General features: G+C 38.9%; 1 protein-coding gene across 2 annotated transcripts in view; it reads right to left on the bottom strand.

Moving 5' to 3' along the window:
* Positions 1–13,479, bottom strand: part of HELZ (helicase with zinc finger) — a gene marked incomplete at both ends in the record, with an annotated part of 133,403 nt that overhangs the window by 57,648 nt on the left and 62,276 nt on the right. For both annotated transcript variants that reach the window (XM_080712452.1, XM_080712453.1), the window contains 4 exons: positions 2,536–2,683; positions 4,610–4,755; positions 6,337–6,455; positions 11,075–11,253. In XM_080712452.1, the coding sequence (XP_080568578.1) occupies positions 2,536–2,683; positions 4,610–4,755; positions 6,337–6,455; positions 11,075–11,253 (592 nt within the window). The remainder of the gene's footprint in view (positions 1–2,535; positions 2,684–4,609; positions 4,756–6,336; positions 6,456–11,074; positions 11,254–13,479) is intronic.

The following is a 13,479-nucleotide window of genomic DNA, read 5'->3' as shown; positions in this document are numbered from 1 at the left end:
CGCCATATGATCCGGCTCTACCACTCCTGGGTATTTTCCCAAAAGGGTTGAAATCAGAGAACTACAGCAACATATGCATACCTATGTTCATAGCAGCACAATTCGTAATAGCCAAAATATGGAACCAACCCAGGTCCCCATCAACAGATGAATGGATTGCAAAATTATGGGAAATAAGCACAATTCAGCTATAAAGAAGAACAAAATCATGTCATTCACAAGAAGGTAGAAAGCCCTGGAGAGCATTATGTTAAGTGAGATCAGCCAAGCACAGAAAGAGAAGGGACATATCTTTCCTCTCATATGCCCAAACTAGGGAGCATTGGGGATACCAGAGGGACTCCAGATAATGGAAGGGAAATCTCAGCAAAGTTTGAATGGAAATATAGGGGAGGAGGAAGGCTGAACTTGATTAGTGAGGGTCCACATCTGAATATATGTAAAAGTATGAATATAGCATGGTTACCCTGGACATCCATTGTTGAGGAGGAAGGGAAAACCGGGGGTGGGGGGTTGGGCACCAAGTACAGTTTAAATGTATACCATTTCTTTTCTTTTCTGGTGGTACTGGGGTTCCTGGAAGCCCTCCTACTTCCAGGCTATACTCCCAGACCTATTTTATATCTTTTATCTGAAAACAGGGTCTCTTAAGCCAGCGCGGCTAACTTTGAACTTGAGCGATCCTCCTGTTTCTGCCTCCCAAGCGCGGGAATTACAAGCGTGAGCCACCATGCCCGGCATACCATTTATTTTCAATTTAAAAAATGTATTAAAAAAAAAACCCTTTTGTTCCAAAAAAAAAGGTTTTGAGTAAAAGTGACAGCCCAGAAAGATGCATGTTATTTAACCTATAGCTTTTAAGTTTCCTAAAAAGTATACTATGTTGCTGGGGCAAAACAAGAAGCCCAGGATGAGCCTCTGGCAAGTGTCAGCCTTGCCTGAGAATGGAGGCTGGCTGGGGCTCAGCTCGGTCCCAGGGCGCAGAGGGAGGCAGAGGCCTCTGGAGCTCAGGCCTGTTTGCCTCTCCTGTGAGCACTTCCACCACTACCAGGGCTCATTTCCTGGCCAATGGCTTCCAGCACGAATACAAGAACAACAAAGAGACCCCTAGAGTTATTTGCAGCATTTCAAATATCTAAAGAGCAAGTTTACCTTTTCCTAAATTCCTAAAATTAACTGGTAGAGACTAATGAAAGTACCATATTTCTTGGCTTTGGACTAGGATTTTATAAGTGAATACTGATGATTTTCTTGTCCTAACCTCTAATTACAACCCTCTGATTAATTTTTAAAGGGAAAGATGAATTATAATTACATAACAAAGACATTTCTTTGTAAACAAAATGAGTAAAGCAGGAAATCCAATGGTATTAGGTCAAGACCCAAGCCTCAGGTGAGCATAGTGGTGCATGCCTGAAATCCCAGTAGGTTCAAAGCCAGCCTCAGCAACATAGTGAGACCCTGTTTCAAGATAAAATTATAAAATAACTATAGGTGTATCTCAAAGGCAGATTGGCCCTGAATTCTATCCCCAGTACCACAAAAACACATACATACAAAAAATAAGTTAAAAAATAGAACTGGGGGTATAACTTATGGTAGAATGTGGCTGGGCTCACCGTCCCCACCACACACAAAGGACCCATCCCTTGATGACAATCAGGCACTTCCGGAGTCCTGCAACCCCCTCTGACAGTCGGAACCTAAACCACAACGTCTGGCCTGCCAGCCCCAGCCCCTAAGACTCACCATGATTTTGTCTGCTGCCTGCTCTTACCCCTCATATACCTTCATTCTCTCTGAAAGCCAGAAAGAGGAAGAAACTAAGCTGTCGCACACGACAAGACAGAACTTGGGACTGCTTGATCTCTTTGGAAAATCAGATTCTGCAAAATGACCGTTACTCATTAAAAATTATAGAAAAAGGCCAGGCATGGTGGCGCAAGCCTGTAATATTAGTTCTTGGGAGGCTGAGACAGGAGGATCACAAGTTCAAGACAGCCTTAGCAAGTAGTGAGGCACACATCAACCTTGCAAGACCCTGTTCCCAAATAAGAAATAAAATTGGGCTGAGGGTGTAGCTTGAAGGCAAAATGCCTCTGGGGTTCAATCCCCAGTACCATATAAACAAACAAACAAACAAACAAACAAACATACAGGGTTAGGGGTGTCGCTCAGAGGTAGAATGTCCTGAGTTAAATTTCCAGTACCACAAAAAGAGAAAAAGAAGAAAGGAAAAGGAGAGAAAAAGAATACACACTTATTTTGAGTATGCACTGTATAATTCTATGAGAATAATGTTGGCTTTAAATAATGTAATTTGTGTTTTGCCATTAAGACAAAAAGCACTCAACTTTTTGTTTACTGTAGGAATTTCATCTTAACAAATCTGTATAAAAGAAATAATAAATTTTATAATTTTCATACAGATGAAATTAATGCACAATGTTAGCCCATAATTTTAAAGAAATGCTCAACAAAAGTAGGCCAAGTGACTGAGAAAGTGTTAACAATTTACAAAAAGTACTGAGGCACCTCTGCATTATTATAAAAAGCTGTGCTGTTCTTTTCTTGCACGTCTTCCCCTCGTGCTGTGAAGAAGGTCAGTGGGTAGAAATCCTTGTGTGCCGGTTGCTTTCCACTGGCCATCAGTTTACCCTCATAGAAAAGCTCAGAGGTATAACTGCAGAGAAAGAAATGAACAAAAAGAACAATCAGTCATCAAAATTAATTTCACCCACAACAAAAAGTCAATCAATTCTAATTATATCGCTTTCTTTCCATGATTAATTTTAGTCTGAACACTGAATACCTGTGATGCCAATTTCTCCAAAAATACTCACAGCAATATAACAGAGAGCCCCTGGTATGTTGTTAAATGGATTGATTTGAAGTAAGGTATGAAGCCAGAATATGGAGAGAAAAGGAAGGCATAATGACAGTTGAATACTAGTTGAGACCTTTGTTCTATGAGAAAATCTGCTAACCAGTATTGAGGGTGGGTGTGTGTGTGTGTGTGTGTGTGTGTGTGTGTGTGTGTGTGTGTGTGTACACTGAGGACTGAACCCAGGGACTTTCTATCTCCAAGATATACCCCCAGCCCTTTTTACTTTTTGTTTGGAAACAGGGTCTCACTAGGTTGCTAAGAGTCTCACTAAATTGCTGAGGCCAGTCTTGAACCTGCGATCCTCCTGAGTATTAGAATTACAGGCATATGCCACCACACCCAGTATATTTTCTTGGCAGAAATACACACTTCTACTAATGTATACCATATACAGTCATATGATTAAGATCAATGATGACCCTTTATCTAATGGCAGTCCCATAAGATTATAATAAAATGGAAAATTTCTGTTCCAGCCATTTAACATTGTTGCACAAGGCCATTACCATGTGTCTGTGGTGATGCTTCTTACACTGCCAATTGTGTAAACCACAAACTATGTATATACATAGAATTATGTACAGTATATCATCCGTGATAACAATAATAAATGACTACTACTCATTTATCTGTTTATTGTAGTTTATCATTATTTAAGAGCACATTCCCTCTGCTTATAAAAAATTATCCTTCTAAAGCAGTATGCTACATTATACTGGCAGCACCTCCTACGTCTCATGTTTACTGAATCTCTTAAATGCATCAAGAGCCAGATCAAGTAATTGACCTATATCATCTTTTTGTGCAGATAAACTCTATGATGTTCATACCTTGACAAATTCTTCATGACACATTTATCAAAGCGTATTTTGTCGTTAAACAATGTGTGACTATATGTGTGGGCATACAGATATGAAGACACTGAAACAGAGCACACGAGTGCAGTACTTCAAGGCCTCAACTGTGCAATGCTTACATTTCACTGAAGAAACTACCTAGCACCAGGCTTATCAGTGACGCCACAAATGCTTGGCAATGCCTAAGACAGGAATCACATCCTGGGTTATTGATACAATTTTTTCTATACAACTGATTTCAGAGAAACCTAAAAATGGCTTTCATGTGATTGCCATCATTGATATTATTAGATTATACTAAACATTTTAAACGTTTAAGTTTCTGGGGGGGTGATAACTGGAAAGGAGCACAAAGGAGCTTCGGCTGGTGATGTCCTGGGTTCAGCCAGACTCTGGTTACACGGCTGCTTAGGCAGTGACTCTCCACTGAGCTATCAACGGAGGGTATGTTTCCACTTACAGCTGCATATCGTATTTAATAGGAGTCATTAAAAAGCTCATTAATAAGTTTCGTGGCTTTTCTTCCTTTCTTTCTTTTAAAATTGGTTCCCAAGACCATTATATGGTTTGTCAGTATACTTCTTTATGGCAACATGTAGTTTTTAATATAGATTATATATTTAGTCACAGAAAAATATACGGTATAACTAACAGAACCTGAATTTCCATTCCCATGACTGCTTTTGTGAAAAATCACAACTCTTTTAATGTTTCTTTTAAAAACATAAGATTAAAGGGAATTTGCAACACCAGGGACACTAACCATATAATCTGTTGTGAATAACATGTTTCTAGCCGTAAGTCATTTGCGTTCCCTCCCACAGGCCACAGAAAGTGTGAATCAGAGAGGGCAGTTCACACCTACTTGATGATAGCTTCATGGGAGCGGTAGTTCTCACAGAGGAGGATCCTACACGGAAACTCGGCAGGGTAATGCTCATAGAGTCGGTCAAGTAATGAAACGTGAAGGTTTCTCTCCCTGGCAAACTCGCTGTAAACAAAAGGACTGAGCTGTAACAGACAAACATACAGAGAAGATTTAACTAAATACCACAAATAGTATTTTTCCTAACTGGTTTGTAAAAAACCCACTATGCTGGACAGAACTTCTGATGTACTAAACTTCAACATGATGAATGTACAATATGCAATCTCTGTATTGCACTATTTATTATAAGAAACCATTATACTATTTTTTATTATAAGAAACCATTATACTATTTATTATAAGGAAGTAGATTAAAATTTTTAATTCCTCACTGAGTATGCTAACACTAACTTTAGTTTCTTCAGATATGGCTTCTTCAGTGATAAACAGCCTGTACTTCAGTAATTTTAGGGATGCAATTCATTGCATTATTGGGAAAAATCACATCAGTTACTGCACCAAAACTGATCGATTATTTAAAATGATGGGCTGTTGGGACATCTATGATTAGAATTTTTAATAGCAAAAAAAACTCTCATTTTTGTTTCAAGACTGGGGATTGAACCCAGGGCCTACTACATGCTGGCAAAGTGTTCTGCCACTGAGCCACATCCCCATCCCTCTCTTTTTTAGTTTTATCTTGAGACAAGAATTCATTAAGTTGACCAGGTTGGCCTTAAATTTGTGATTCTCCTGCCAGTCTCACAAGTGGCTGCGGTTACAAGATATGTGCCTCTGTGCCAAGCTCAAAACAACCTTTTTGATCTCATAAAGTAAAAGGAGTCATCCTAGGTTATACCTTTTATAGCTAAAGAACAAAATTAAACTACTTTAGGCAAAGGAATAGAAACCAAATTTGTTCCTCTACATTCACCTCTCTCCTGGATGTCTTGACAGTTCTAATACTATGTAGGTGCAATCTTAATCAACTGTGGTAGAAGAGAAAGAACTCCAAATTGTAAAATAGATATCTTAATAGAAAAATTGTGTTTCTTTTCTCATATATAGGAATTCAAATACATAAAATCTGACATTCTTTGAGATTGACTATAACTTTTAATTAAGCCCTTTAGTTTTTTATAATACAAAAAACTCAACCCTTTACAAAAACAGATATTAGAGACAGAAATTAGGGAATTGTAGAAAATATCATTTAATTTTTATTTTATAAAAAAAAAGTATGTCAGGTGTGGTGGCACACAATGTAATCCCAGTACTTGGGAGGCTAAGACAGGAGGATCGTAGGTTCAAAGCCAGCTTTAGCAACTTACATGGCTGTCATGCCTAGTACCACACATACACAAAAGAAAAGTAAGAATCTGGGGGTGTAGCACAGAGATAGAGCTTTTGTCTGGCATGAGGAATGCCCCAGTTCAATCCCAGCACAGTACAAAAGAAAAGGTAAGAATCAGCATGTACACTCCAGATAAGTGAGCTTCAAATTAATAAACAAGAATTTTAACACTGATTAGTCAAAGAAGAAAAAAAGTGACCAAGTAATGTTTCTTCAGAAATGTCAGTATTTTTATCATTAGCAGAAAAATACTTAAAGTACTTAAAGTATAATACATAACATGATTTCACAGGATGTTTTAGAAAACAATATGAAACACCAAAATTTAATTAAAATTACTGTTCCACATGATGACTAAGAGAGCACTTACCTGCATGTGGTCACCAGCCAAAACAATCCGAGTGTTTTTAGTTGCTAATGCTAGAGGCATAATGGTTTCACACTCCATGGCCTGAGCAGCTTCATCTAATAGGATGTGTGTAAAGAAACCTAGAAAGTATAGCACAGACACAAGCAAAGTCTATCACAGCAGCAATAGAGACAGACGTAGCTGTCTTCTGTGAAGAAAAGTTTGGTTTGTTAAGCTAATTATTTTAAGACCTATCCTCAACTTAGACAACTATCAAGTTAAATCATCAATTAAAAAATAAGTTAAACAGCCAGCCGTGGTGGCGCATGCTTGTAATCCCCACGCTTGGGAGGCTGAGACACGAGGATAGCCCAGGTTCAAAGCCATCCTCAGCTACTTAGTGAGGCTCTCAGCGACTTAGTGAGACCCTGTTTCCAAATAAAATATAAAATAGGTCTGGGAGTATATAGCCCAGAGATAGAAAAGCCCCTGGGTTCCATCCCCAGTACCACACACACAAAAAAAGTTAAGAATAACTGTTTAACTCAATAATAGGTATGTAACCTCTGGGTCTAGTACTGCTAGCTCAAAAGACTGTTAAATCTTTATATAGAGAGCCTGACGTGGTGGCTCACACTTGTAATCCCCGCGCTTGGGAGGCAGAGACAGGAGGATCACGCACGTTCGAAGCCAGCGTGCTGGCTTAAGAGACCCTGTTTCCCAAAAAAAAGTATAAAATAGGTCTGGGAGTGTAGCACAGAAGTAGAAGGGTTTCCAGGAACCCCAGTACCACCAAAAAAATAAAAATAAAAAATAAAAATCTTTATGTATACAAAGTATTCTAAAAGTATAAGGCAATGGTTTTGGGGCAAAAAAAAGGGCAACAAAACCACTGATAGCTATAAAGCCCTTTTGTTACCTATTTGGCAAACCACCAAAAATAAAATAATGGTAATTCATAAGCAACTTTATCCTAATCATCCATGTTACAGATATTAAAATAAAGAAAATCAGACACAAATCTAACATAAAAGAAAACCTGAGACTTAAACCAAAGTATATCTTATCAGCAAATTCACTAATTTCATCATTTGGATTTATTTTCCGGTATGGCCATGCATCTCATAACAGGCATATATGTTTCAAACAATGTGGCACTAAGTGATTTTTCATTGTTGGAAAATCAGAGTATATTTCCATAAATCTAGATGTTATAATCTGCTCTACATTTAGACTATATGTTATATGTATGGTGTACACACACACAGACACATACATACACACACACACACACACACACACACACACACACACACACAGTGTAGCCTATTGCCCCTAGGACCATGATGAACAAAACAATAGAACATTAGACCGGGCGTGGTGGTGCACGCTTGTAATCCCTGAGCTTGGGAGGCTGAGACAGCAGGATCCCACAGGTTTGAAGCCAACCTCAGCAACTTAGAGAGACCCTGTTTCCAAATAAAGTATAAAATAGGTCTGGGAGTATAGCCTGGAGGTAGAAAAGCCCCAGGGTAGAAAAGCCCCAGGGTTCCACCCCCAGTACCACCAAAAAAAAAAAAAGGAGATTAAATCAAACAAGAAGAGATGCCCTAGAGAGGCCCAGTAAACATGAGGTGTGGGAGGCTGCAACACAGCATGCTGTTTCACAGTAAATATTTCTGTATAAGTAGGAGTACATGATAAAGTAAAAATAAGATGCTGGGTGCAGTAATGTGCCCCTGCAGTCCCGGCTACTCAGGAGCCGAGGCAAGAGGATCACTTGAGCCCAGCAGTTCATGGCCAGCCTGTTCAACATAGCAGAACCCCATCTTAAGAAGAAAAAAAAGAAAGTGTAGTGTAGTAAATACATAAACCAGGAGCACAGCTGTCTACTATTATCACTGAGCATCATGCATAATTGGATGTGCTGTGCGTTTTACACAGCTGGCAGCACAGTAGGTTTGTTCCACCAGTATCACCAACATCACCTGAGAAACGTGTTGTGCTACAACTTCACAGTGGCTGTGACACACTAGGCCATGGGGATTTTTTCAACTCCGTTAGAACCTTAGGGGACCACCATCACATAAGCAGCCCCTGACTTACAGAAACATCAATATGTGGTACATGACTGTACAAACATGATTTTTAGTCTAAGACTCCAACCTGGTTTAAAAACAAATCACTACTCTGCAAAAACAGTGACTGATAACAAATGTCAAAAACGTGCTTTACCAAATGCTCCCCAGATAAAGTGCCTACTGTAGGAGGCATCCCACATCTTGGTTGCTGCTGTCACTCAAGCTAGGGCACAGTTCCGTGTGTGCAGGAAGGAGGGAAAAAAGACAAAAACCTCCTTGGTGACTCAATGAAGGAACACATTGACCCGCCACACTGCCAACTCAGTAGGGTAGGAAGGAGGCTCGCTCTCTCTTTTTACTAGTGTTAACAAAGGACACAGTTTCTCAACAGAATGGAAAGGGATGACTTCAAAGGCCAGTGGCATAATGGACTAGCCAGTCTCCTCTAAGTCAGCTCAGAAACCTAGTCTCTATTTCCATCCCTATTCCTATGAATATCAAGACTTACAAATAATCTGCTTAAAAGCAGCCTGTTTTTAGGTTGGGAACTTCCTAAATCTTACTGGCAGACAGCAATAACCATTATCATCATCCATTCAGACCAACGGCCCCGAGTGACAGCACAAGCATCAATAACTGTGGTCTGTTTATCAACAGTGGCTGAAGCATGATACAGACACGTGCCAGTTTCTTCCTGTTGAGGGGAAGTTGTGCTTTTATTCTAAAAGATTAACAAAAATGGCTAAGTATGAGATCAAACTAGATAAACAGAAACTAGTGAAAACCTATTTTCATTAGATAACAACATAATAGGGTGATGCTTCCATCAGGAACTAGAGAAATCAAGAAAACATTTGACTACTGCTTAAGCTAGACAAATTCACATGAATTAAGCAAGCTGATTTCACTTGCTTCTCAATTTTCTTATCTATAAAACAACCATTGATATGGTTGATATGAGAATTAAGTAAGATAAAGTGTAAACTACATCCAGAACTAAGGACCTAGTTTACTTCCAGTAAGGATTATTTTTTTTTTTTTTTGCGGGTCTGGGGGTGGAACCCAGGGGCATTTGACCTCCGACCTACACTTTCTGCCCTATGTTTTATTCTTTATTTTGAAACAGGGTCTCACTAAATTGCAGAGGGCCTAAGTACCTGAGGCTGTCCGCGAACTGTGATCCTCTAGTCTTAGCCTCCCGAATGCTGGGTTTACAAGAGTGAGCCACCACGCACAGCGTGTTAGGGATAATTTTATACCCTACCTCCAAAGCTATTCCTTACTCCTTCTCACAAAACTATACTGTTTATGAGGTTTAAATTCTTAATCTACATGGCAGATATGTAAATTATAATCACAGAGTTAATGAGACTGATTGTTTTTTTAAAAATACCAAAATTTACATTTCAAATAAGTGTTTTCCAATCAAATAAGTCACTTGGGAAAAAAAGTAACTCACTCCAATGATGCTCAAAAATGTGCAAAACAGTTTTGAAACTCTGCCTTTATAACTGCCCTCACCAGAAAGCTATGAGCTGCATGCACAAGAAAATAAGTCTCATTATGTGAAAAGCAGGTCTTTTTGTACATTTTACCCCTAACAGGATTGCCCAGTTTAATCACTTACCTTATTCATCAGACATGTCTCATAAAGATCTTGAAGCTTCTCTAAAAATAAAATCTACCCTCAACAGAAATTTTGAAAAAGGTTGGCCACCATTCCTTTACTTAAGATAAATAGAAGTTTATCTCGGGCCTCCAGGTGTCTATACCCTGGGCCCGCTGCCAGAAATACAAGGTGAAGAGAACAGTCTCTTCCTTCCAGGGACTAAAATGTTCAAAAGAATTTATCACCGGCTCTGAAAGCAATTCCAAAAGAAGGCAAAAATTTTTGAACAATGTCAACAATTATAATACAGCAGTAATAAATGAGCATCCTACCTTAAAGTGATACTACTTTTTTTTTTTTTTTTTTTTTGGCTTTAGGGTAATTGGTGGTACTGAGAATTGAGCCCAAGGCATTCTGTCTGCAGGCTACACTCTCAACCCTATTTTATTTCTTCTTTTGAAAGAGAGTCTTGCTATAGCTGCCCTCTCACCTACAATCCTCTTGTCTCAGCCTTCTAAGTGCTGGGAGCCATCAAGCCCAGCTCTGTGATACATTTTGGTGGTTAGGCTCTACCATATTTATCAGAACAACCTGTCATCTTATATTTGTACTCAGACTGATTTTACATAGTGTCAGTACATAAATAATACTATGTCATAAAAATCCCATTATGATTAATGTCTCCACACTATAATAGCAACTTAAGATAAAACTTGAGTAAGCTATAAAAAGAAAAATTAACGCTGCCCAAATCTGAATCCCTCACATGATCATTAATAAATAGATACCCCCTCACCAACTAAAAAACAAATAGAAGAGCAGTCATGAGATGTCTCCACTGCAGCTTGGGTCATTTTTTTTCAGCCCAGGGCCACAGGTGTATATTTAGGTTTTGTGGGCTAATCTCTGCTGTAACTACTCGACTCAGGTGTTGTTGCACAAAAGCATCCATAGGGAGGAAACAGGTAACTAAGTGCACTCAGGGGGCTGCCACATCCTGGTCTAATCTGAATGCACAAGCCCTAACCCTGTAAAACAATGTGGCGGAGTCTGAATTCGTCATGCATACCAGGTTCAAGGTCCAACTGACAGAGGTACTGGGAAGTATTCAAAGTCACCACCACCACTCGATGTTTAAGAATATCATCTTTCTGTGGCATCTGAAAGGTGGAATGTGCGCTTGAGATCAAACAGTATTGATGCACAACTGGGTGGACAGTCTTTACCCAGCGATTTCGAAAATATACCCTACAAAAGAAAATAATACTTCTGATTTACATTTACCAATAACTTAACAGTATCAGACATTAAAATCTTAACACTGTTATTTTAAAACTAAAATATATAAAAATTAACAAATAAAGCTCATAATCATTAGCACTCTACTGGATTAGAATTTAACATAAACTACCACTATGTCCACTGTGACTTCCCACTAAAAATATATATATATATATTTAAATAGAATATAGGTACTACCACAAAATAAATATCTAACAATTTTTAAAGGTTAAGATTAATCTTACAAGAGAAATGACAAGCATAAGTTTTACAAGCATCACAGTTTTTTAATTAAGTTTAAAGCCATTCCATTCTGAAACTTTTAAAAATATACTTACAAAAATACACTGAACTCATATTTTAATTACTCATGCTAATAAAAATATGAAATTGCATACTCATCACAGAAACTCAAGAGTTATTTACATTTTACTTTAGATAATTTCCTGGACCTGTATCTAAATAGACCTCTGTCTGAGGTACTGAAAATTAAAAAACAGATTTAAATTCTGAATGATCAGAAAGAGTGTAAATCTTAAGAACATGCATCTCTTCCATTAACTGCAAAAGAACAATATTAATAGGCCTAATGCTACAAATTGATAAGATACTATAGAAAAGACTCATCCATCCATCCACCCACCATCAGTTGGATACCGACTATGCTACAGTACAAAAGCAGATCACACAGGGCTTGGCATCATCATAACAGCTTTGAATTTACTCTGAGGGCAGTCACATGACACAACTCATGTTAGAGGACTACTCTCTGGGCAAAGTAAACTTAGACAGAGGGTTGGATAGTGGTATGCCAGTAAATGTTTAACCACCAGCTTGGAGCAGGGGCTGGTTGCTAGAGTTTCCTGATTTCTGTGGCATAAAAACTATTGCTATGGCCAATTTCAAGCTACCAGCATGATGTCATTGAATGTGAACATGGGAAGACATGCGCATGACAGTTCTCACAAGCCAGTACAAGCTGATGCCAACACACCTCTGTGTGACTGAGGTGAGCGCAGGGAGAGAAGTGGGGAGGCCTGCAAGGAGGTCACTGCGAAGTCTGGACAAGAGAAGATGGCGGCTGGGATAGGAAGGTAACAATGGAAATGAGAAAATGGTCAGATTCACTAGATATTTTAAAAGTAAGGCCAACAGAATTTATTGATTAACCAGAGGTAAAATTCTAGAGAAAGAATAATTCCATGCTTTTGAAAGTGGATGAATGGTAGTAGTGTTTACAAAGGTGGTGAAAAAAACAGATTTGGAGTGGGATTTGGGGAGTTCAGTATTAAGACATATGCAGTAGACATCCAAGTAAAGCTACCCTATACTTAAGATACATGTTTGGAGTTCAGAAAAATGCTTGGGTCCAATGATAGAGTACTGGGATAACATGAGACTGGGGTAACGTTCAGACTAGATGAGGTTACGTGGAGAATAAAAGTAGATAAAAAAGAAACTAGAGAAAGAAGAATGACCGATGGACCACTACACATTGAGAAGCTGAGGGAAGAAGAGGGATACGGTAAAGCAACCGAGAAGAAGCAGTTGTTGAACTAGAGGAGAAATCAGGAGAGTGTGGAGTATTGGCAATTAAATGGAGACAGTGCTTCAGGAAAGAAATAGCTAGGAGTACTGTGTCAACTCCCGCTAAGAGACGATGAAATGAGGATCACCACACTGTGTAGCAACAAATAAACCACTGGTGACCACAAAAGAATGGGTTCAGGGTAAAAGTAAAGGTGGAAACCTGACTAACTTGGGCTCCAGAGAAAAAGAAAGAGAGAGCTAAGTCAGAGAATACAGGCAGCTGTTTAAAGAAGTTAGCCTAAAGGAAGGTGTTTAAGGTCACAGCAGATGTCTGCTTTGTTTTCTTTAAAATAGTAGACACAGCCGGGCGTGGTAGTATATGCTTATAATCTCAGTACTTGGGAGGCTGAGACAGGATGATTTACAGGTTCAAAGCCAGCCTCAACAACTTAGTTCTCAGCAATTAGTAAGATCCTATTTTCCAAATAAAAATAGGTCTGGGGATGTGGCCAGAGGTAGAAGGCGCCTGGGTTTCATCCCCAGTACCGCACACAAAAAAAGAAGTAGGCATAGTATATTTAAATACTTTAACAAGAAAAAATAGATACAGGAGAGAGAACCCACAGAGAAAGAAAAGGGCAAGAGCTCATAAATTCAGAGGTG

Source organism: Muscardinus avellanarius (genome assembly GCF_963383645.1).
Source record: "Muscardinus avellanarius genome assembly, chromosome: 16".
In the NCBI taxonomy this organism is placed as follows: Eukaryota; Metazoa; Chordata; class Mammalia; order Rodentia; family Gliridae; genus Muscardinus; species Muscardinus avellanarius.
This window is presented reverse-complemented; position numbering and strand designations above follow the sequence as displayed.